The sequence below is a fragment of the Leguminivora glycinivorella genome, chromosome 16 (assembly GCF_023078275.1).
Source record: "Leguminivora glycinivorella isolate SPB_JAAS2020 chromosome 16, LegGlyc_1.1, whole genome shotgun sequence".
Lineage (NCBI taxonomy): Eukaryota > Metazoa > Arthropoda > Insecta > Lepidoptera > Tortricidae > Leguminivora > Leguminivora glycinivorella.
This window is the reverse complement of record NC_062986.1, coordinates 16829419-16856278: the sequence shown is the minus strand read 5'-3', so window position 1 is coordinate 16856278 and position 26860 is coordinate 16829419. Positions and strand designations below refer to the sequence as shown.

General features: G+C 38.4%; 1 protein-coding gene across 1 annotated transcript in view; it reads left to right on the top strand.

Annotated features, from left to right (window-relative positions):
- The first annotated feature begins 1452 nt into the window (after window positions 1–1452).
- Window positions 1453–26860, top strand: part of LOC125234723 — a 95209-nt gene continuing 69801 nt past the window's right edge. Inside the window, exon 1 of the mRNA XM_048141095.1 lies at window positions 1453–1886. Coding sequence (XP_047997052.1) covers window positions 1837–1886 — 50 coding nt within the window. The 5' untranslated portion in view covers window positions 1453–1836. The remainder of the gene's footprint in view (window positions 1887–26860) is intronic.

Sequence of the window (26860 nt, the reverse complement as noted above, 5' to 3'; positions counted from 1 at the left end):
AATTTCGCGCCTAGGTATAATAGCCATATCTAAGTTTCGTTGAAAAAAGTGGCGATTTAGAAAAAAACCTGTTGTGTTGTCGTACCGTGTAAGTGCGCCATTAAACGATCAGTCTTTATTATTACTTAGTCGTGTAAAGCCTGGCGTCCACTAGGTCGGAATCGAGCCGCGTCGAATCGAGTCCTCATACATTTGAATGCGCTAATGGACGCAGTATCATGAGAAATGCTGAAGGCGAATTAATGAGACTCGACTCGGCGGGCCGTCCGCTTCGTTCCGATCCGCACAGTTCATTCATACTCATTTCATAGCGATAGTCGAGTCGGAGTTATTAACTCCTCGGAGTCGATAAGATTCGGAGCGAGTCATTGACGGAATCGAATCCGGTTGCGGATTCGAATCATTTAAATCTTCAAGTCCGGATTTACCCATCTCTACTCGGCGAGCCTAGTGGACGCCAGGCTTTAAGCGGGCCTTCACACGATCAGTCTTTATTATTACTTAGTCGTGTAAATGCCGGCGCGACGGTAGTCCCTCGGAATGCGACCTGCCTTTCTCGGATTCTCGCTCGACGCCAAATTGGATATTTCGGCCATTGTCAAACCAGACCGCATTTTACGACTTTCATGTCATTTCGTAACTTTTCAGTGCTTTTGACCGCTGTAGAAGGCTCTTTGTGTAGGCGTTATTATTTTATTAAACATAATACGTACCTACACGGTCTACATTATGTTGAGGCCCTCTACATACCGTGTTACGTACTTCTACTTACTGTAGAGTTTCCAATACAAATTGTGTTTATTACAACGATAGCTATTACAGTTGAAGTACTTCGTTCGAAGAGTTGGGAGGCAAACGATCAAACGGATCGCTTGATGTCAAGCAATTATCGCTACCCATGGACACCTGCAATACTTACCAGAAGAGTCGGAAGTGCGTTGCCAGCGTTTAAGATGGGAGTACGCTCTTTTCTTAAAAGTTTGAAAGTCCGCAGTTTTGCTGTATGAGGCAGGAAGATGCTGGAAAAACGTACATACAATTGAGGATAGCCAACTATATATATGGAAGGCACTCCATGAAACTGTATGAGGCTGTACCTACTTCACTCTTCTCACATCACATATTTATGAAGCTAAGGAACTATCCTTTACAGCCTAACTCTGAACGACCTACGTATACCTACCTATAAATATAATAATATACGGTTCAGTTAGAGCTAGACTACACATAGGTACATTTTCTAATTATGGAATATACACTATAGACTGGCATTTTGGCCTGCTAAACCTTGCCATACTCCAATGTTAATTTCGTGTTTAAAACGTGAAGTCATCAGATGCACCAAGTTATGATCAGGGATTAATATGGTAATAAAGGTATTACCTAACGCCGGTAGCATCAAGGAGGGGCTCAATCACTTTCAGTTTCTATGGCACAGCCGAACCGCGAGCACGCGTCACCTTACGCAATCAACCAGCCACCAACCCGTCCGACCCGCATTCGAATGACATACTTTTTAGTATCTATCTTACCTATTACGACATAGATACTAGCCAAATTATAAATTCAAGTCTAGAAAATTACCCAATAAATATAGAAAATAAAACTGTAAAGAATCGTGTCGGAAAATTCGTAAATAATCGATTCACCATAAAGTTTTCGCGCCATTTCGCCAGCGCGCCGTTTCGAAATTTAAAAAGTTGAGTAAATATTGGGTGTTTTATGATAGACGGTACGTGCTTGATAAAACATTAAAATATCTGGGTCACTGTGTTACTTTTTATTTTTATTTTCTAACTATGTGCAGAACGAAGTGTTTTAAAAAAGTGTTGCGTGATGTGTTTGTTTAGTGAAGGTATATTATCGGAGGCATCATCTGTCGAAAAGTGAGTATTTAAATTTACATAAATAAAATACCTACATTTGTCTTTGTGTGAGTGTATGTTCTTTTTTTAATTTATGGCGTGGATGCAACGGTAGCAAGGCATTTTTTTTTATAAGTGTATGGCCTGGATACAACAATTTTACTTTTTATAATTTATCTAATATTTTACTTACTCGTGTATACAGTTTGTAATTTGCGCTTGACCTAATCATTTTTAAGAGGATTAATTAATCAACGAAATAAATACCGTTCTTTTAATTGATGTAAACGAAATCTCATGTTCTATTAGCATATTTCGCAAAATTACACAAGTAGTTTTGTAATGATTCATAAAAATATGTAAAATAGTGTATTTAGAATCAAACTAATTACGCTAAAATTGCCCAAGGGTATAAATTCGAAGCAGATTTCATAACTATTTTATTGCATATGTTCTTCTGCTTAGTGCAAAAAATTGCCAGTGTAAGACGCTCTAGGTTATGTTTGTGGATAGGTATATTGATGGGTCAATGTATATTCATGAATAAGTAGCCAATCATTACCTAAATGTCAACAGCTTTTTACCTGGGTATTATGGTTGGAGTTCTAAAATGAGGGACTATGAAATTACCATGAAAAATCGTCATTTTTTAAAGATAATTACAGTCATTCTGTATAAGAAATGTTCTATTATATATGATTTATTTATTTATCGTCTATCTATGACCTTCATGATTAATTGGCCAGAAATAGCACACCAACGGGAGCTGTGGAAAATGTGGAAATCACGGAGAGAGGCCTTTGCCCAGCAGTGAGACACATAAGCGGGCTATTTAAAAAAAATGACATTAGTAAAAACATGTATTACAAAAAACCTTTAACGCTGTAATGTAACAAACTTTTGTCTCCCATCTTGAAGCGAGCAATCCACTTACAAACTTCTGGTGTTGCAAGTATCCATTAGTGATGGTTATCGCTTATTATCATGCTCAAGCGCGGATCCAGCTTCGTGCCCAGGGGGGGGTCACGTGGTAACGGCCCGGGGCCCCAGGGGGGTCACGTGGTATTTGTATGGCAACTTAGGCTCCAGGGGGGGTCATGCTACCCCCCCTGGATCCGCGCATGATCATGCTCTTTGCCTCCTATTTCATAAAGATATTTATATCGTATACTCACCAACAACCTTTTGGTATTTCGGATGTCCGTGGGCGACAGTGATTGCTTACCATCAGGCGACCTGTTTGCTCGTTTGCAGAAAACATAATTAGGTTTTGACACTTTTATTACTCTTTAAAACCCTACTTTATGTATTATTTGTTTCCATAATTCACGTGATTTAGGTAGGCCACATCCTTATACAGTGGAAACTGTATAAGTGGAATCCAAACCGGCTGTTTAATCCAGGTTTTCCATTTATCCAGTTTTCCACTAAACCAGGTTCAAATAAAACGTTTTCTCACTTACAGAGGCTCTCGCTAACAGAGGTTATGGATGCTAGTAATGTCGCTTATAGAGGTCACGTATATGGTCAAATAAATATTGTACCTATCTTTTATTTAATGTACATACAAACATGTATGTAGATATTTTAAAAAAATGGATATTCCACAGTACTAGTATACAAAAATAATATATTTCCTTTGTTAACCTAACCCAAAAAAAAGTAGACCACATTTATGATCCAAAACATGGCATATTTAGGCCAACAACAATTAGGATATGTTCCTTGTACCCTGGTAGCCTAATTCAGGTAATGAACTAAGGTTTTATTTATTACCTATTTACTTATCTGAATTAAGTTCAACGTCCTTATAAGTATGTTGTTTTGATTGTTGTTGGCGGCCTCAATATTCAAAAGTTGTATTCAAAAATTTTTCTACTCGTCAACTGTAATCTGTTAATTAGGACACCACAGACTAAACTATAAGTGCTAACTTTTCAGTGTTGGATACTCTATGGCAGTTCCAACTCAACTATAATAATCTCATTATAGTTGACTTTTAGTTAACTGTAATAATTTCAAAAATAGAATTTCATACAATTTCTATACTAATTTGCGATACCTGGCAAATTTTTCTGCATTTGAAACACATTTTTTTTTATCTGTCGCGTTATCGGCCAATCAGAGACGGTTATTACAAACAATTGATTGCTAGGTAATTCGATGTTGATACAACGGTGAACGACGCTATTAACATTAATTTAAACTTGCATGAATGATGATATTTCTGTCCATTGATGATGAAGATGATGACTCGTAGAAAAAGTATTGTATACAATAGTGATATAATTAAGCTTTTCACTCTCGTACCTTACTATTAGGCCACTCAGCAAGCTTCGTGGCCTAAACATGGTACTCGACTGAAAAGCTTTGTATTATATCACGATTGTATAAAATACTATTATATTTTCACTTCTCCGGCACCCGTTGACCACGAACGCTGTAAAGTGTTCGAAACGTTGGATCGGGATGTATTGTAAATCAATTAAATACGCGATGTAATCCGTTTCCATAGTTTTATTTCGATTTATATATTGACATAAAATTATAAAAAATATAATTATAAAATCTATACTTTTTTGAACATATCGTATACCTAATCAGTGGCTATTATTTGGATTCCATAAAAATACGAGAAAAAAATATTATTATTTTTAAATAACGCAACGTATGAAACGGAACATATGTACTAGGGACAGGTTTTCCAAAAATATTTTGCGACTACAGTACTATCGGTGATTAGGATTTTTTTCAAGTACCTATCACAGGATAGAACTCATCCCAGTTCTAAAAATACTATAGGTCGCGCACGGTTCTTTTTCCTTTAATCACACATGCTATCTTCTATGACTCTATTATCTCATTATTGCCGACTTCTGGTCTAGTGCCGTATAACGGAACAATTATTTCATTGTCTTGTCAGTCTCACGGCAAACTCTAGCATTGACAAGAAAATAATAAGAATGCCTACTATCATATTCATAGCTACCGATACAGAGGATAGTGCCAAGAGATATTTTTTGTCTATGCCTAGAGACAGCAGAGCCGCCCGACATTCCTTATTTTCTCAAGAATTTAACACATGGGATACGGTAAAAATAAACTATCTGAGATAAATCGTACGTGCAAAATTTTTAGACGTATACATAGAACATGGATGGAATCAGACGTTTTTTTTTGCGGGAATCCATGTTAATAAAAATCTTTTCCCCTCACTAGCTCGGAAACACGTGTTTTGTCCTTTAATACCAGCGGGTAAAAACGCATTTTATCCACTAGTGGGTAAAGTAATTTGACCTTGAATAAAGTCAAATTAACAGCTTTAAAATTGATAAAAGTGGGTGAATCTAGTAATTAAGACGATTTACCACCTGTGGAACTACTGAAAGCAGTGATAAACGCAATTTTTGCGTTGTAGTTTCCTCGCTAAAGTGAGGGGAAAAGTTTTGTGTTACACTCGGGTGCAAATGTATTTTACTTCTCGTGTGTTAAAAAACTCGCAAGTTCAGGATTCTATTCTCGAACCACTCGCTTGGCTCGTGGTTCAACTATAGAATCCTTTCACTTGCTCGTTTTTCAATTCCACACTCGGCGTTAAAATACAACTTTGCCCCCTTGTATAACAAATAACTATTACTTTGCTAATCTGCGAATAAATATAACGAGCTAGTCAATCAGTGCTAACCCGTTATACTTATTTGCGCATTTTATAAATGCAATTAATGTTCTAGCAAAAATAAATACGCATACATACAGGGTGTCCCACGGCGATGCCACATGGAGGGAAAGTACCTTAAATATCGTAGATAGCATATTTTGCTGATTGAGTTTTATTTTTGATGGTGCGTCGTTATACAGGGTGTCCCAAGGCGATGCCACATGGAGGGAAAGTACCTTAAATATCGTAGATAGCATATTTTGCTGAAAGAAGACTTTATTTTATTTTCAAAACTTAGTAAAAGTGCATTAAATTTTTTTTAATTTTTACTATGAGGACTTATACAGGATGTATTTTGATAGAGGGTCAGTAAGGCCGGTATGAGATCCCGTGGTCCTACATGAAAATAGTCTAAAGGGACCATCCATCAATTTCAAATTTATGAAAAATGGCATTTACAGATTTTGGAAAAAACATACAGGGTGCAAGAAAAAGGACATTTTTGACATGGGACACCCTGTATAACGACGCACCATCAAAAATAAAACTCAATACATGTTTCGCCTCTCTACAAGGCTTTCTCAGGATAATGTTGACGGTGCAAGATCTCTGTATCTATTAACACGTTATCTATTCGCGGATTAGCAAAGTAATCTTATAGATTTTTGTATAAAACATCTAGGGTGGCGCTAGCTACTACACATAATTTACAGAAACGTGACTTTTACAGATTGACAGTCTTTATTCTACAACTGTCGACTTTGCCAAGCGTCTGCGTTTTTTAACCGATCTACAAATGATACTGTTCCGAGCGGATGTGATGCCTCGGATTCTGGAATCTACAATAAGTTCGCAGTCTATTCTAATAAGTTCGCAGAAAATGATGCGTGTTCTAAAAAGTTTTGGTAATAAGAATTGACGGGTGAATATTGGGACTATATTCTATTACCTCTATTTGCAAAATACCGAGAAAACGCAATGAGGATGATGATGATATTATGTCAGTCATAAACCACCTCATTCAAAAGAGGTCCACTGATGGCTGAGTCTCTTCTTCATCTAAAGAAAAACTGCTTCATATAAATAAAGAGTGATTACCACTGGGGTCTGTGTGTATGTCCGCGACGACATTTGCTGCAAGCGTCTCCGTTGCTTTGAGGTTTCCGGGTTTTCCACTTTGTGGATTATGGTTGACACAGGCTCAGAGAAAGCTCTGTATGCCTGTGTTTACCGATCGCACAGCGGAAACCAGGAGACAACCAGGCTCTTTGATCACCTTACTGAGATGGCAGATAAAGCCCAACAACGGTACCCTACAGCTCAACTCGTATTTCTCGGGGACTTTAACGCCCACCACGAGGAGTGGCTGTTCCCGTACGAGAAAACTTGCCACGCTGGAAGGGAAGCGCGTAAATTTGCTGTGTCGCTAAACCTTACCCAGCTAATAAATGTTGCGACGCGGGTACCGGATGTTCCTGGTCATACACCCAATTGCCTTGACCTTCTGCTCACAACAAGGGTATGGCGATACGAGTCAGCAGACTGGGATGAGATGCGGCATTTCTATGCGTCTTTCCCCTGGCAGCAGGTCTGTTTTTCCTCGGGTGACCCCTCGTGTTCTGCTGAGGCTGTTGCGGATGTGATTCGGCAGGGAATGGAATATTTTATTCCATTCTCCGACCTATCGCTCGATCAGAGGGCCCAGGCATGGTACAGTTCGGATTGTGCTCGGGCGGTGGCCCTTAAGCAGTCTGCATACCAGGCTTGGGTACTAGCCCGCGACTCAAAAGCTGGAGCACAGAGGGTGCGCGCGAGGAAGAAAGCTTTTAACTCTGCTGCCAAGTCCTGCAAACGGGTGCTTCGAAAGGCTCGATTCGACCACGTCAGTCGTATAGGGGCCAAGCTCGCCTCCTACCCTCCCGGTAGTAAGCGGTTCTGGTCCCTGTCGAAAGCGGTCGAATCCAACTTCTGCCGTCCCACACTGCCACCTCTGCAGAAACCGGATGGTACGCTGGCCCACTCCGCGGCGGAGAAAGCAAACTTGTTTGCTTCTCTGTTTACGAGCAATTCACGTCTAGATGCAGGCTCAAAACTCCCACCTACGCTACCTCAGTGCAGCTCCTCTATGCAAGGAATTGCTATCCGGCAAAATGAGGTACGCCGAGCTCTGCAGACTCTTGACGTGAATAAGGCTAATGGTCCAGACGGTATACCTATACCTGCACGTGTTCTAAAACAGTGTGCGCCTGAGTTGTCTCCTGTACTGACACGCCTGTACCGCCTCTCTCTCCAAACAAGAGTGGTTCCGAAATCCTGGAAGCTTGCAAACGTGCAGCCAGTACCCAAGAAGGGTAGTCGTGCTGATCCCTGCAATTACCGACCAATCGCCATTACCTCCATGCTCTGTAAAGTCATGGAAAGGGTACTTAACGGCAAGTTGCTGACTTACCTCGAGACAAACGATCTGCTCAGTGACCGTCAATATGGCTTTCGCCGGGGTCGGTCTACTGGAGATCTCCTAGCGTATGTCACGCACCGCTGTGGCGAAGCCATCGAGAGGAACGGTGAAGCGCTTGCTGTTTCACTGGACATCTCGAAGGCCTTTGACAGGGTTTCGCACGCAAGTCTCCTTAGCAAGCTTCCTGCATACGGCATCCCTGCTGACCTTTGCAGTTGGCTATCTGACTTCCTGAGTGAACGGTCGATCAGACTGGTCATTGATGGCTGCTCTTCGGACCTCATGGCCATTGACGCCGGTGTTCCTCAGGGGTCTGTTCTCTCCGCAACCCTTTTCCTGCTTCACATAAACGACATGCTGCAACCCAGCATTGTCGGCTATGCAGACGACAGTACGGTTGTTGAGAGATATTTAGCTAGTGCAGGGGACAGCAGGGACGACATACATTCACAGAGAGAGGCCATGGTTGAGCGAGCGAACTTGACCCTTAGTCGCGTTTCCCAGTGGGGGGACGACAATCTGGTCAAGTTCAATGCCACCAAAACGCAGGCGTGTCTGTTTTCGGCAAAACGGAGTCCGTTCGATCTGACTCCTACTTTCCGGGGTGCATCTGTACCTATTACCGACAGCCTAGAACTCCTGGAGTCAGTGGAGCGCAGAGCCAGGAGGATGATTGGCGACAAGAAGCTAACGGCCAAGCTACAGTCTGTGGCCCATCGGCGGAAAGTCGCTAGTCTGTCGGTGTTTTACAGGTTGCACTTCGGGGAGTGTGCTTAAGAGCTACACGAGCTTATTCCACCGTCCCCATTCTACCATCGGACTCTTAGACGCACGGCAGGTCTCCATCCTTACTTGGTGGATATTCCACGAATCCGCACGAAGCGCTTTGCTTCTTCTTTTCTTATGCGCACTGCCAAGGAGTGGAATTCCTTGCCGGCGGCTATATTTCCGAGCTCATATAACCCGGCAACCTTCAAATCAAGAGTGAACAGGCATCTTCTGGGCGAGCTCACTCCATCGTAGGCCACGTCTTTGCCTTTGGCTAGTCTGTGGTCAAGAGTAAGCCTATTTATAATAATAAAAAAAAAAAAAAGACTTGGAACTCCGGTTGCCGTTTAAGAAGTTTAACACTCTTACGGTAGATGTCGCTACGGGTCCCATTGACCTTAGTAGTGGAAAATTTCGCTGGCTAGGTTGAAAACTTGGTGACTCAGTTGGCAGAGCGCTGGAATATTGATCCAGAGGCCGTGAGTTCAAGTCTCACCCAAAGCCGACATTTTCCACTTTTAAATTTATTCTAAGCCTAGTGGCATCGATTGCAGACGTTTCTGCTAATCAGAAGTTAAAAGTATCAGAGTTAGGAAAAAAGTGTCTATGAAAGAATGAATTCCTATTAAATTTTAAACAAAAAAGGTTATATGCATTTTTTTGTAGCACTTACCATGTGCATTAGCATGTTGAAGTTCGATATCATCACAATCCAATAATGCCGATCGGACGTGGAGTCCGGTTAGTTGAATAAAACAAAAGAAACTTCATTGCCCTGATATTTATCTGAATTATGAGCCTTTACACGGATTATCTTAATGTAAATAAGCCATAATGAACCCCGAATACGGCAGCCGTATAAACTAAGCGGATTATCACCTTACGAACGTATTTAGCATCTATTACCATTTTCAATTTTAGATGTTAGTACCTTTACAGCGTTTTCAGATTATCTGAACGTGTGGTGTGTTTGATGCACTGCATTCTACAGGGTGTATTTTTGTAGTGGGTCAAAAATTTTGTTCCATTTCTACCAAGCTGTAATCACATAATATATAATAGTACAAGTACGAAAGGTCCACTGCTTTGACGTTCACGAAATGCCGCTTTTTAAATGCCTACAAAATTCTAACCAAAAAACGAGCCGCACGTGCGCGGTGTCGGACGATAGGGTTGCCTATGGATTAAAATGAATTAATGCTGAGATAAAATGTTACACTATTATATTCCAGTCTTGAGTACTTTCTAGGCATATATACAGTATTTTTGTTTAAGTCCCAACATCACAAGCCTTATTGAACTTTTCCGTGGGACTTAATCAATAGTAGATCTGTGTAAGATTGTCCTATTTTATTCATGATGTCTATTTAACTAAGCATTATTAGCCATTCACAAGCGGACATCGCATATAAAAATTAATAAAAAACTCGCCACGTAAAGTAACAATTCTCGCACCCACTTCGGGAAGTCTAAAATGAAAGTAAACCAGAAGTATCAAGTGCTAAATTGAAATTTTATATCCACGATATCGGGTTAAACCTAGCCTAGGTGCGGTAGCGGTAAGAGCGTGCGACTTTCAATCCGGAGGTCGCGGGTTCGAAGCCCGGCTCGTACCAATGAGTTTTTCGGAACCTATATAGTGCGAAATGTCATTTGATATTTGCTAGCCACTTTTCGGTGGAGGAACACGTATCATGTGGAAACCGGACTAATTTCAAAAATACCAAAGTCACTATAAGCGTGTCGTTCAGATTTGAGGAGTTCCGTTCTGGCCATCATCAGCAGTTCCACTGCACCAAATGTCACTGTTCCGTACGTAAATGCATGCTGTTCCTTAAAAAACACAAAAATCACCATATGTGTGCCTTTCAGATTTGAGGAGTTCCCTCGATTTCTCCAGGATCCCATCATCAGAACTGGGTTCTGAGAAAAATGGGACCAATCTGTATGCATATACATTCAATAAAATAAAAAAATTTCAAAATCGGTCCAGTAACGACGGAGATATCGTGGAACAGACATAAAAAAAAAATTAAAAAAAAAACCATACAGACGACTTGAAAACCACCTTCCTTGAGATTTTTGAGGCGGCGGTTAAAAAGTTAAGTAAAATCACACCGGACGAGTAATCATTTCCATATTCATAATTTACTTTTGATTGGAGTTTGATTTATATCAAACCAAACAATGGATGTACTTGACTGGATCTTGAGGTCTCTGTTAGAATACTGAGGCACCTATTTAGAGTTACGTCGTGAGTAGCTACGGGGTGTTCGTAAATGCATATTATTATAAAATTTGCAGCTTTTGCGTTGCGCAAACAATAATAATAACCGCAAGGAAACATCACGATCTGTCACGGAGTACAAACTAGCCAACGTCCCAATCGCTGCTTCGTAAGCGTATCGTAGCTAGCTCTTCCTATCGCGCTTCTGTAGTGGCGCGATCCGACTGTCACTTCTTTATAAAATTGTAATATGTCACCTGTCATCGACAATTGTCGCTCGACATATGTCACTGACAATTGTAGCCTTTTTGAAACAGGGGCCAGCTCGCATTGTTACGTAGGGGCGTAAAATAAAAGTACGATACGATCCTGAACTGCATTTTGTATAAAGTGTCTCTTCTTTGCGTAAAGTACTATTAATTATTGACCGCAGCGACAGCGTAGTTTAACTTGATTTGCTTTTTGTATGTTCGGATCTGCAGGATGTTCTCCTCTAGAGCACAGTATAATAAAGAGTACTATCGTACAGTATGGCCACTCCCGCTCCCCGCTGAAAGTGCCGCCCACCCCCTCTCGGTTACCTCACAGTTACCGCCTGTGAAAAACACGAACAGTCGACCTGTCATATTTCACTCATACAAGCATAGTACGCGTTCACCTACACGAGCTAAGACTGTGTGCTAGGAATGCGCCTCTTTATATATTTGATCGCCAGTGTCCGAGATGTGTCTAGAGTCATGCCTATCGTTGACGCTAGACCGCCGATCGAATCGCAGTCCGGCTCTATGCTACCAATACGGACGAGCGATAGATATACAAGTAGCTAGCTACGATAACATAATATGTTGACTTGTAATTGAACACTACCAATAAAAAGAATATGAATATGAATATGAATATAACGATATTAACTGTTTGTGCATTTGGCCACGTACAGTCAGCGTCAAATACATTGTGACGGCCAAAGCGCCAAATATATCGTAAGTTCGTAACACACCTTTGTTAGCATAATAATAAAGATCCGGTATATTTGGCGATTTGGCCGTCACAAATGTATTTGACGCTGACTGTACCCAGGTCGTAAATTTCTCAACCGATTATCATGAAATTTTGTACCCGGATTTTTTTTCGATCCAGTTTTCGGAAATTTTGTAAAATGCGGAAGTTGGGATGACTGTTGGCCAAAAGAGCTTAAGTGCCAATAATGTGTACCTAAATTAACAAACGGACGGTGCGTTACCGGCCGGAACCAGCTAGTCACAGTCATTCAATTTTGCTTCGTGTAGAATACGTGGAATTATTCGTAGAATACGATCTTTGTAAACGTCGAATTTAAAAAATCTTCAGTCATAGATTCACTTGTTATTAAACAAATGAAGATTATGTTTTAAAATCAATGATCAAGTTTACGATCCGTGTCGATTCGGTTCATAGTTTCATTAAACAAAGGCGAAGATGTTTGAGTAAATATCAGTTCGGTGGTTGTTATTATGATAATAGGTGCCTTAGGTCCGATGACTAGAAAGTGTAGATACATAGGTACTTATTAGATAGGTATAGTCCAAATAACAACTCCGTAGGTAAGCCAATGTTCCAAAAAGTTAGTGCCGGAGTTTGTCCAAAAAGTTAGTGCCGGAGTTTGTCCAAAAAGTTAGTGACGGAGTTTGTCCAAAAAGTTAGTGCCGGAGTTTGTCCAAAAAGTTAGTGCCGAAGGTCGTGATGGGGTAACAATATCGCCACCCTCTTTGCTCCCGTGGCGTTGGATAAGTTAACTGTGGGATATCCATACTAATATTACAAATGGGAAAGTGTGTGTGTCTGTTTGTTTGGCTGTCTTTCACGGCAAAACAGAGCAACGAATTGACGTGATTTTTTAGGTGGGGATAGTTGAAGAGATGTAGAGAGTGACATAGGCTACTTTTTGTCTCTTTCTAACGTGAGCGAAGCCGCGGGCGAAAGTGAGTTATATTATGGTGTAAGTAGGTGATGAGCTAAGCAAACTGTCACTGCAAAATATTAGTTGTCAACCCGGACCCCAGGCTTCCATGAGTCACGGCAAATGCAGGAATAACGCAAGGAGGAGGAATGAGTTATCTTTTTGAGACAATCCCATTCACATGAGAATTTTTCTGTTTTATAAATTCTGGCTGGTAACTTTGACGTTTTATATGGGAGAGTCAATCTTTCCTCGCGACGTCAGGGTTGGCTCTATAATCAAAGTTGCTCATTATGACCTGACACCTGAGGCCTAAGGATTCAAATCGTAAAAAATATTGCAAGAGACTAATAACATTAGTTTTTACACACCTATTTATGACAGGTAAGGCAGCAAAAAAAAACAACATGTCATATTTGGAAAGGCAACATTCCTAAAATATGTTTGTGAAATAATATCAAATAAACATCATACATTTACCTACATACAGAGAGATATTTTTTACTCATACACTCATTAAAATTTACAAGCAAAATCAATTATTTTCATTGCGAAAGAGTGCTCACGTGTACCTTCATTTGAAATGATATTAAAACGTTTTCTACGAAACCCTGAAAATGAAGCAACAGTTTAAATTTAACAACATGATACTTACTCACTTAGTCAGTAACAGGCACTCCTCACGTTTTGACAGTTAACCTAACCTCAAAAGAGTACGTCCACTTCTAACGTCAAAAACAATCTAGTCTACAACACCTCAAAAGTGAAGGATTGAACGTGCAAAATAAAGATAGACATGTAACACATACCTCATCACCCCTTGACAGAATTGTTTAAGGATCCCTAAAAATTAAGCAACTGAAACAACATGCAAAAATGATAGATGACATGTAACAGACACCCCATCACCTCATGACAGCTAACCTAACCTCAAATCAACATCAACGCGTCAACACGACGCCTGGCGCCCATTTAATTCGATATCGATCTCGGAGTAAAAGTAAAGGAATGCGCACGCGAAAAATATAAAAAAAAAACATTCAAGGTCAGCCGTAATGGCGTAAGAGCATGTCACTGGTAATTGGAACACGTGGTTGATATAACCTAGAATTAAAACGACGTAAGTATTAAGACTATTCGCACCCTCATCGACGTTTTAGTATTGGTAGTTTTGAGTGTGTATCTCTGACTACCTTCCAAAACTAGTATCTCGCTATCGTGCTGATGGAAAATTTTGACTTTTGTATGAGATCTAAAGCTTATTTTTAAATGAAGGTTAGTATGTATTATGATTTTGGAAGGTTGATAAGTTGATTTGGCGATTTGCTACATTTAGCCTTAAATACTTTTTGATTATCGTATAATGTTCGTTTTGAGTGTATTTTTACACTTCAGTGCAGTTTAAGTTAAGGTCTGCGTAATGCTTTCCTCATAAGGAGTAATAAAGGTTTACACCAATTTTGTACGGACTAAGTGACACTTACATTGTTTCGGTTGCTGAGCTAAGAATTATGGAGATGTAGAGCATTTTTGGGTCGATTTAGAGGACATTTAACAGACAGATGCAGACTCAACATGATGTTGGTAAGCCTTTACACATTTTTCAAGCTGCTAGACATCTATTAGGGAGGCTTAGCACAATACCCTGCATTTTCTGATTAAGCACTGGGACTTGGCACAGGTATTCCTTGGGTTGGCCCTGAGTAGATTAAGACCGGGAGGCATTGAGAGCCCCCCTTAATTTAGGAGGGAGGAGGGGGGAAGGTTAGCGTCGCCGCGATTCCTTTGGATGGCACCAAGTATGTCTTTTTTGTGCATTAATATTAAACTTTATTAATAGAGTTCCTTCAAGTTTTTTTTGGTTGGATAATATAGTCATAAAAATACTAAAGATATATATTTTATTTACGAGTACAAATTGACCTAATTTCCAAAAAAAATCTACAAATAATTAACGCGATAGGTAATCACTGTAATCAGTACAAAAATGAACTGTCATAGAAATCATCATTCTACGTTCGAGGTATACCAAGTTTTATACTTCGTCATATTTTACTTCTGTCGTGTCAAGGTCGCAGCAAATTCCAATACATTCTGCCAACTCGAAGATGACATTTCGCGCCTCCATGACACAGACAAATGTCTTTATGTAACGTCAGACGTAAGCTTTTTTTTTTAAGTGGGACACCAAATGCTAGAGAAATGGCCAGTCATTCTCGTCTCGGCTAATGTTTACAAGAGTTATGCCACCCGGCCTCATTCAGTCCGTCTGGTTGGATACTTGGCAATTTCACATTTGCGAATAATGTGCATAGTGGTTAAGACGACACAGGAGGGGTCAATTCTCCATACAAACGCTCTCGACTATTTCCTCCCTGGTTTTTGAAGATAGAGCACTGATTTTTTCAACACAGATTATTATTATTTTTATCTGTGTCGGACCGTTTTGATTTTTTTTGATATTCTTATTTTTAAAGACGCATCCAATCAAAAATTTCCAAAAACGGCCTTAATGATTATGGCGCTAAAAAAGTTCTAGTATTAGTCAATAAAACTAAACGGTCCGACACAGATAATTTGGACAGTGTTATGGAATAAGCGATCAAGCGACAGTTAGTTGAAATCGAGAAAATGAGCTAGAAAGATTTGAAATTTGAATCAGTTGTTGTAAGTTCATTTATAAAGTAAAAAAGTTAATTTTGACATTGAACCTATAAAAGTGTTCATAATTTAAATAGATAAAAAAAATAACACCATACCTATTCAAGTTTCGAAGTTATTAACGTTTTTCCGCTTGATTCTTTATTGAACTAATACTGGGATGAGGTTAATTTATTTCGTCGTAGCGTACTATGAGACATATTTTGTCGCTTGATTCTTTAATGCAAATTGTTAGAGGTAAAGTGAATACTGGAATAAAATAACATTCCATATATTTGAGTAAATAGTGCTATTGTAAATAAATGAAAAACAATGTTTTCCTCCACAATGATTAGGACTAATCCGTCTTACAATTTAGTTTTGTTCTCCAATCAACTTTTTTTAATAAATGTCAAAAAAATCAGCATATATGGCAAAATTGGCATTGTAACTAATAATAATTCATTAGTACTAGCCAGAATTACACACATAAGATATTATGATATAACAAAACCTCTTGATACTTAGTTCTCATTAAGCGAAATATCCTGCAATTTCAAATATGTAACAACGAATTAAACGACACTATTAGGGCGGTTAAATCGATATTGCGTTTATAAATCATCAAAACTTTAAACCAAAACGAATTAATAACATTTTTATGGCGTTTAACTCGATTTTGCGATTTAGAATATACGCTTATTATAATTTGTAAAAGTAAATTTGGCGTTCAATTCGTTTTTACGTAACGACTTAGTACACAGGGCCATACAAATTTTAACGTGTCGCTTGATTCTACCCCTTAAAATAAGGCTGTAAGTGATTTTTCAACAAATAAATAGTCAATACTATAGATTATCACATTTATATCCGAACTGCATTCATAACTTTTTTTTCGGATTTTGGCGCTTAGTTCGCTATTCCATAACACCGTCCATTTCATTGTTATTCAGATTCTCAAATTACGTTACGATTCATTAAGTTATGAAGGAGGAAACAGTCGAGAGCGGAACCTCGATTTTAATCATTTTTTCGCAATATCTTTTAACTGAGTTGTTGTGAATGGACAATTTGTTTTCGACAAATCTAGTTAATAACACTACTATATTTAACTAAAATTCTCAAATTGAAAGGGGGGCTCCTTTCCATTTTAACATATTCGCTCCTGTAGCGTCTTAATTTAGAACGTTTAAGTATGGAGAATTGTGTGTACTTTGTGCTTATCAGCATAACTCCTTCACATTGTAAGAAATTTTGATGAATAAAAGTGATGAAACGAAGTAGAACAAATCTGAGATAATATTTATAATATGGGGGATCTCACTTACCAATGAGTCCCCTACCTGTCACTTTCTTGTTCTGCGCACAGTGTCCAGTATAAATATATATATATGTAGATGTAAATATACTCCAGACAACTCGGTATCAGAACCCTAGAGGTTAGTAAAAGAACTTCATAAGTTGATTCTAAAATGCGTTTTGCAATATAGAATTACATAAAAAATCAACCTAAATGTTATCAATAATGCGGTTAAGGAACTTGATGATCAGAATGACCAACGTACACATTAAATAATAATAAATTATGGTTTAAGGGGAAGCGGGTTGGGTAGGCGCATAGCTTTCAGAGATAAAATAAGTTATGGTTTCCCAAAATATTCTCGCACAACATAGGAGGAAGTGGAAAAAAGGTCTTTAGATATAAATCCAAATATTATTTGGATAAAAATCCAAAGACTGAAGCAAACCTTCTTAATACATATTATATCCATAAAATACACTTCAAAACGCTTCCTTTCTTTACCGTACAGACACACTAAACATCATACTGGTCCATATATCCTAGGCCATAGGGTGTCTGAGTCTGACATACAAACAAATCCCGTTTGGTTTTAGGGTCAAATTGCGGTCAGTCGGTTTCAATGTCGCTTGTATAAGGTGCCGTAATCGAGTGAAAAGTTTGCGTTGCGTCAGATGGATGGGTGTGTGCGGAGGGAACCAATAGTTATTAAACTTTCATGTGTGTGGTAATAATTCGTAGATTGAATACTCGGTATGCAGAGTAGGAAGAATCGTTCTCGAAGATAACAAGAAATTTATTTTTCCCCTCACTAGCTCGGAAACACGTGTTCTATTCTGCCAGCGGGTAAAAACGCATTTTATCCACTAGTGGATAAAGTAAATTGACCTTGAATATAATCAAATTTTCTACTTCAAAATTGATAAAAGTGGGTGAATCTAGCGATGAAGATGATTTACCACCTGTGGAACTACTGAAAGCAGTGATATGCTCGTTTTTTGCGTTGTAGTTTCCTCGCTATAGTGAGGGGAAAAGTTTTGTGTTACACTCGGGTGCAAATGTACTATTTTACTTCTCGTGTGTTGAAAAACTCGCAAGTTCAGGATTCTATTCTCGAACCACTCGCTTCGTTCGTAGTTCAACTATAGAGTCCTTTCACTTGCTCGTTTTTCAATTCCATACTCATCGTTAAAATACAACTTTGCACCCTTGATAACAAATAACAATTTTTTTTTATTCGGATAGGAGGCAAACGAGCAGATAGGTCGCCTGATGGTAAGCGATCACTGCCGCCCGAAACACCAGAAGTGTTGCAGGTGCGTTGGCGGCTTTTAAGATTAATATGCTCATTTCGGTCCGGAAATACCGCAGGCGAAAATTCATTCCAAAGTCATCTAAATAAATGGTTTACGGCAAACGAACTTATTTTAAACTAAACGTCAACAAATCGAACGTCATGTTGTTCGCAGGTAGGTGCGTCCCTAACGTGAATATTCAGCCTCTTATCCCGACAAGCGATTCATGTTGGTTTTTAGGATTCACAATGGATCCCACCTTGAGTTGGAAGCAGCACATAAACGTACTATGTGGAAGGCCGGGCAATCTTCGCATTGCAAAAGGTGAAGCCAATGATCTCAGGTGCTGCGTTACTTCGCATACCTACTTCCACTCGCTTATGACATATGTCGTGATCTTGTGGGGTAACTCGACCGATGCAAATAGGGTGTTACTCATGCAAAAAAAAAAAACCGGTCAAGTGCGAGTCGGACTCGCTCACCGAGGGTTCCGTACAAACTTTCAATAGTTGAATCATCAAAATGTTATTCATAGAACTCTACAGATTTGACTAAATCCCTCAAGACTCAATTTCCCACATAACAAGTAATATTTTAATATACAATTTCATTGTTAGACAACGTCCAAATAAAATCAAGCAAGACTAGTCGACTTCAATAGTTTACGACTTACGACATGTCGCAAGGACGCTCCTGATCCGACCTCATTATATCAGGACAAACGCGATGTAGGAAATGAGCGTTCAACGTACAGCGACATCTATCGGCAAATTGAGTAAACTAATGCGCGCGAGCTAGTATGGAAGATGATTTTTATAGAATAATTGTTTATTCCGTGAACCGATTTTAATCATTTTGCCTTTATTTGAAAGCAGGTAATTTCATTGTTTTTTTGTTAAAAAATACAGGTACAATAAACACCTGCAAGGGTGTTGAAATTGAAAATGTAAATCTGAAAGGTTTTTTATAAATAAAAAAAAAGTTTTCAAGATACGTGTACGATTTTATTTTTCCTGTAATATTCATTATAATAGCCATGTTTGGTGAAAATTTCATAAATTTATGTTGGTAAACTTCGGAGATAAGGCCCCCCCTTATCTCCGAAGTATTTTTTTTTACATTTTCCTTCAAAAAATATTTTTTTTCCACAACCAAAAAATTATAAAAAATAGTTTTGATATGTACAGTTTGAGCTCTTTCTAACGATACCCCACTTGACCTAGTTACTTGAAATTTTCAGTTTGACCCCCTTTTATTTTGGCCATTTTCTATCATTTATATTAATTAATAAAAAAAAAATCTTTCAACTTGTAGAGGTTCACAATGTTTATAACTATTCCAAATTTCATATTGATAGCATAAGTAGTTCTCGAGATATTTAACAATGTGACAGACGGACAGACAGACGGACAGAGTCGCACCATAAGGGTTCCTGTTGTACCTTTTTTGGTACGGAACCCTAAAAAGAGCATGTAATAAATATCAAGTGTCTTGATTGGTGGTGACAAATATGAATATAGCAATATTTACTTGACCATTTTAAAAATTACCTGACAAATGCGTTGTGTAGAAGCTTCTGGAAACAGAGACAGCCGTATAAAATCATTTGTCGTTGTGTTTGAGCGGTACAACTACGTACTCGGTCAAATAAAATTTTAAAAGGACTTGCTATAAATTGACTGGTTCAGTGAAGCATGCGGCCATCCACCGCAATAATCTTACTGCATCGTCCGCGCACGTAAACTTTCTCTTTGTTTTGTTGCCGGCCTGTCGAATGACCGCCATAATTCGGTTAAGAGCGGCAATCATAAACGGATCGGAAACCATTTGTTATTCAATTTTCGTATCGCTTCATCTCGTCGTTAGCATGCCTTTCTACCATAGATGTGCTAGTGAATAGTTGAATAGCTATAGTCGCCATCTTTATCGGAGCTGCCAAAGAACATAATTCACAAATATCGGAACAATATTGTCAAGACGTTACGCCGTGGTGGCATCGTGGAACCGCCGCCGTCGCATTGCATCAGTCGCATCGTACCTATCGCCTATCATCCATAGTTCCTCTACGTTCGCCCACCTAAGACACTTCTATAGACATCAAAGGTATGATTTCGTCGCACTGCTTTGCATCGCATTGCTGTTGCGTGCCCGTCGTCCATGCAAGCCACGGGTGTTTCGATATTTATGGAAGCTTTGGCAGCTCCGATAGAATCTCGTGGCGAGTGTACAAATCATTTTTCATTGGTCCCTTAGCGTTGCATATCAATTCAACGAATGGGTTCAACTAAGCTGTTCGTCAACAAATTGGTTCGAATTTCAAAAATCAAGTTGACAGATTGTTATTTTTTAAATATATTTCTTTATATTTTTAAATTTATCTGTCAATGCTGGCTGATAATCATCTCCAAAACAAGTTATTCTTAGAATAATTTCTATTCAAGGCCTAACTTATTATGCTGATGGCACTCTGGTAACATTTGGGTCATCGCATAACTTAGCGTGTCGTTAGTAGCGTCAGAGTCAGAATATATTGTCAACAAATATGTTTATTAATGTTGATATAATGTATTGATTTATGAGGTTAATTTTTTATTCATGGGTGGTCTTCATACATAAAGTACCTACCTACAACATGAGTTAGGAAAACAAGGAATAGGCCAGACGACTAAAAAAAACTAATTAGTCCGTCAGTTAGATTATCAAAGAATTTTAGACACGTATTTTTTCTTTTTTAAACGAAAAGTAACGACGGCATCGGCACAGCGCGTTGAAGTTTCGCGTGACGTCACGCATAGGTACAATTTTTACTTAGAAAAGTGACGCCACAAGCTCCCACTCCGGAACTTTGCTCTATATCTCTGTATCTTTTAATTAATTGGAAAAAGCGAAAAATATGTGTTCAGTATTTTTGAACGATCTAACTGACGGACTTTCTGGGCGTTTGGGAGCGTGCGTGGAGCCGAAGTTAACACGTAGAGTCCTTTTTGGCACTATGTATAATGAAATGTACGGGGTACACCGAGCGGATGCTGCCCTTGCCCGTGTCATGGGACACACGCAGAGGCACACCCGCCAGGGTGTAAGGACTATTTGTGTCGCTTAACTTCAAAACAGGAAAGCGTAAAATAAAAGAACGGCACTACAACCTACGAGTTGCTGATACTTTAGTAAGTTCCGACCGTGAAGTGGCAGATCACTTCGAGCGATTTTTCTCGAATATACCGGCAGAGACAACAAAGTCTCTTAACTCATCGCCAATTGTCGCTGAAGAAATGCTGCAAGCTAATGTAGAAGAATGTTCAGAAATATTCACATTTTCTTATGTTACTCCGACCATAGTTATTAAAACGTTCAGATCTTTAAATTTAAAGAAAACTGAAGATCTATGGGGCTTGTCAGTTAAAGTATTACACTCAATAGTAGAATCAATCGCACCCTATTTAGCTGAGATTTTCAACAGATGTATTGAAACTGGCATTTTTCCTGATATTATGAAACACAGCAAAATTATCCCGCTGTTTAAATCAGGAACGAAATCAGACCCGACCAACTTTAGACCTATTTCAATATTACCAGCGCTAAGTAAGGTCTTTGAGAAGCTTATTCTTAATCAACTGTTGTCTCACTTTAACAGAAATAAATTGCTTGACAATAATCAATTTGGTTTTACCAGAGGTCGTTCAACTACTGATGCCGGTGTGGTACTTCTAAAACACATCTTTGACGCCTGGGAAAGAGCTCAAGATGCTGTTGGAATTTTCTGTGATCTATCAAAGGCCTTTGATTGCGTTGATCACGAGAATTTAAAGAGAAAATTGAGCCACTATGGGGTTAAAGCTGCTGCCCTTGACCTTGTTTCATCGTACCTTTCCGACAGAACTCAGCGAGTTGTTATCAATGGGACTCAATCAGCAGGTTCACCGGTAGCACTTGGAGTGCCTCAAGGTTCAATTCTCGGTCCCTTCCTGTTCTTAGTATACATTAATGATCTACCGAAACTAGTGCAAGATAAACATGATATAGTGTTATTTGCTGACGACACTTCTCTTATATTCAAAGTTGACAGAAAGGAAAGCAGCTTCGATAACATCAACGGTGCACTGTCTAGCATAACATACTGGTTTACGGCGAATAACTTACTTCTAAACGCCAAGAAAACCAAGTGCATCAGATTTGCGCTTCCGAACGTTAAGCAGGTAAATAACAGTAAGATCCAAATGAAAGGTGAAACGCTGGAATTTGAAGATCGAACGGTTTTCCTTGGAGTCACTTTGGATTCAAAACTGCAATGGCATGCACATATAGCCACTTTAGCTGGCAAACTTAGTTCTGCAGCTTACGCAGTAAGGCGAATCAGACAACTAACAAACGTAGAGACGGCCAGGCTGGTATACTTTAGCTACTTCCACAGTGTTATGTCATATGGGATCCTGTTATGGGGAAAAGCTGCAGACATTCAGGCTATTTTTGTGCTGCAAAAACGAGCAGTCCGTTCAATCTACGGATTGGGCGGTCGAGCATCTTTAAGAGAAAAATTCAAAGAGGTGAACATTCTTACCGTTGCCTCTCAATACATATACGAAAATATTATGTATGTTCGGAAAAATATCCACGAATTCAAGCTTAACAGTGACATCCATAACTATAACACAAGGAACAAACATAAACTTGCTGTGACCGCCCACCGTCTCCGTAAGGTTGGTACGTCTTTCATCGGGAACTGTACACGTTTTTATAACAAAGTACCAACCGATATAGTGGATTTGCCATTTGACAAATTTAAGGCACGCATTAAGCGTTTGTTGTTATGTAAGGCGTACTACACTGTGAAGGATTTTATAGATGATAGGGATGCCTTTAAGGTGGTTGCTTGTCAATAGATGAATGAAGACGTATATATTTTTTCATTTTCTCTGCATTGTGTAATTAAGCATACTAGTGTTCAATTGACGTATGAGAACATATTCTCGTCTGATTATATTGTTTTTATTTAAGTTTAGTTGTGGACACTTGGAGACCTTATACATCTCCAAGATTATGTGTTTAATGTTTAATGTTTATCTTACTTTAATTTTATTGTATAAATCTATATTTCCTTCCTTTGTAACATACGAGCACAGAATATAGTGTCTTACAGCTATGTTTTATTATTTGAATATTTAATTTAGCCTGGCAGCTTGAACATGTCATGCACACTTAAAAGTCTTTGCTGCGGTGGCGTCGTTGATCGGGTCGCCACCTTCCCGAATAAAGGTTGAGGGAGGCGATGGCTGAGATACGCGTCATACTCGTGAACGGGTGCCGTCTGTGAAGACCGGTCTGTTTAAGCTTACTGGGGCTGTTATAACTTAGTAACTTTAATTCTAATTTTTATTAAATTAGGACACTTTGTTCGGTTGTCGTTTGTTTCCTTTCTTTTAGTGAATATTTTAAATATATGATTTTGACTCATGGAGACCATATATATCTCTAAGGAGAATTAGATTAAGTAGATATACATTTTATTTTTAGTTGTGACATTTAGAGTCATTTGCACCTCTAAAGTAATTTTAGACTTTTTTTTTTGTATTTGTACTTTTTATATTAAAATTTAGTGTAGTTCTTGGTTGTAATTCGACATTTAGAGACCTTCTACATCTCTAATTAATTGTATAGAGTTAACTTTAGTTACAACTTAGAATTAGTATATAATAGTATCAATTGTAATTTCAACTCAATTTTAAATATTTTTTTAAATACCTATGTACATGTGACGTGTAAAAGTGCCCCTGTGGCCTATTTGCTGAATAAATTATTTTGATTTGATTTGATTTGATTTGATTTGGGTAAATCCATTCTGCTATAAGGTTGATTATCTATTAGATCATAATATATTTTTTATATATTCAGCCTTAAAGCAGAATGGATTTACCCAGGTTTAAAGTTAAGCGACACATTTGAGAGTCGATCATACAAAAAAAATAGAGACATTTCGTAGTCTGTAGCCATGAGTTGGTTTTTATACCTATAAAATGAAGTCACTAATACGTAGATTGTTTAAAACAAATAAACGGATCTAAATCTAATATTCATTCATGTATTCAGTGGAAGTTGGGTCGTTAAAACATCTAATCACCTAAAATAAGCTATTTACCTTGGATTATGTCTCAATCGCGAATGACAATAGCTAATGTATAACATATTAAAAACTTATTATAAATTATTTATAAGAAAAAAAAGATATTTAAATCCTGGGACTGGCGGACCCCGGCCAGGCTCATAGCTGATCCAGCAAATATCGCTGGCAGTGGCGTGGTCTGCGTGGTAATGAAATGCGGCCAGTATTTTTGGAACTTTAGCACTGGGCACATGTCTTGGGGTTTAACGGGGTCGTGTGGGTATATCGCTAAGGTTTTGGACATTTTTGACAAAATGTGTTGCGGATGTGTGGAAGCTTGTGGTGTATTATAACCAGAGATCGGACGGATTTGTTCTTAGGTTACGGATTTTTAGTGAGATGACGCACAAAAATGTATTATGACTTGTAGACTAAGTTTGTTGCGAATGCTATTTTGTACCTACGCGTTTGACGAAGTCTGCGCTGGGGATTTGGATGGTTATAGGTTACAAGCCAGGCCTCAAAAACTCGCGTACTGATGTCGTGACGCGCGCCGTTGCGCAAGCGGCTTAATTACGGCTTGATTTTAATTGAGTTATCCAACCCAAATGATATTGTTCCGATCAGAACAGTAATGGTTGCGTTTTGATTAATTCGTGACTTGGGTAATTTTCGAAATAATTACAATGTATAATTCACGAGCGTCTTAGATACCTACGTCAGCGGAATTACAGTAATGTTCTACTAGTCCGATCTAGGGCTAGCCAATTTAATAATCTGAAATAAATGTCATATACGAAGAAAAAGTGACCAAGGCCTTCAAGTGTTCAAAGCTGGATTCGAACCAGCGTCCTCCGTTATAGCGACGGATGCCTAAACCACTCGGCCATTCGGACACGGTGGCAAGGGTCGAAATTTTCAAGTACATGACACAATTACCGAAGGCTTATGGCGCCCCGGCCATCTCTGAGGTAGAACCGAAACTAGTTCGACCTCCTAACTGAATCAACCCATGTGATACTATGTCATCAAAAAAAAAAAAATCACTCGTTGGCAAAAAAAAGACATCAATCGAAAATTCAATAGCGTACAACAGAAACAGACGCGTGAATTTTCATGGTCTATTGCATCGTCCTAATACAATATTGTTTTTCGTATAACGTAGCGTTTGTGTATTGAAGATTGTCATCTAGTCTAGGCCAACAAAGGCCGTAGCGGGATAAGGCCATAGCAAGATTAAATAAGACTTTTTTAAAAGTATCATTTAGAGTGGTCGCTCCTCCGAAACGAAAATATTTTTTTTTTGAAATGTTGACTTACGTGCTTTTTACAGACATAAGTACTATTTAGTTAACCAAAATGAAAAAAAAAAATTGTATGATAAAGTTAAATTTTAGCGAAAAGTAATGAATTTTTTTTTTCTGCCGGAACCACTAGGAATTTTTCAACAAAACTTTGCACAATCGTACTACTAGTGTTGGTGGCAAACAAGTAACTCATATGGACGCCTGCAAAAAAACAGCTTCTAATCATTAAAGCTGTGCATTTTTCTAATCATTAAAGGGCATTTTTTCTTCCCTTATCCTGCTACGGCCTTTGTCTGTATTTTCAATGCTTATATCGATGATCGATGCTGTTTATGTTGATTTATATGATATTTTCTATAGCAGACTTCGAACATACAAGAGTTATTTTATCATTAATTTAAATAATATATATCATACACGAAAGAAAAAACGACAGGGCCCCAGTGGGCAGTGGGATCAGTATACATCGTGTATGATATCTATTTAAATTTATAATTTATATAATAGTAGTGTGACTACTTGAAAAAAGTTCCGTAATCAAAACAAATCGTAATCAAAACAAATCGAGGGCAGTAATACCTAGTAAAAATTAAGTACAAATTAATAAATCAACCGTTCGTACATCTAAATGTACAGAAGGCGTCAAGTACAACGCTCACATTACTCACTGTTATAAATCTTTAAATGAACAAATGATGTACACTCGACCTTTTATTTGCTCTAATCCCATAAATCACAATCGAATAATCGAAGCCTAATCGATTGTAGCCTAATCGATAGTTAATCGGAATAGTAACACGTTGAACTCGTGTTGCAAGATGGCCTTATGATGGGTCAATAAAATTCTGAATATTTTGGACGCCGTAAATGGAAGATTAGATTTATTGAATAATAGATGCGGCTTTTATACGAAGTTATTAACTTAAGTTAATCAATGAAATGAATTTAAAATAAAATTAAACATGTTTATATAATAATATAAAACTTGTTTGGAGGTATTCGAACCCCGGCTCGCACCAATGAGTTTTTCATATGAAAATGTCATTTGATATTTGAGTCGCCTTTCGGTGAAGGAAAACATCGTTAATTCAATAAGGTCTAGTTACCAAGGTCAATGGCATTAAAACTACGCCAAATCTTGGTTAGTTGTCATATGAGCCGTGACAAATGCCGGGATAACGCAAGGAGGATGATGATAATATCAAAAAAGAAGATTTAACAATAGCCAATCAAATTACTAAGGTAGGTATACATTAAGTAAAGCATTCAAAAATTATCTAAGGGTAACCTGCCCTTGCAAATCTACTGG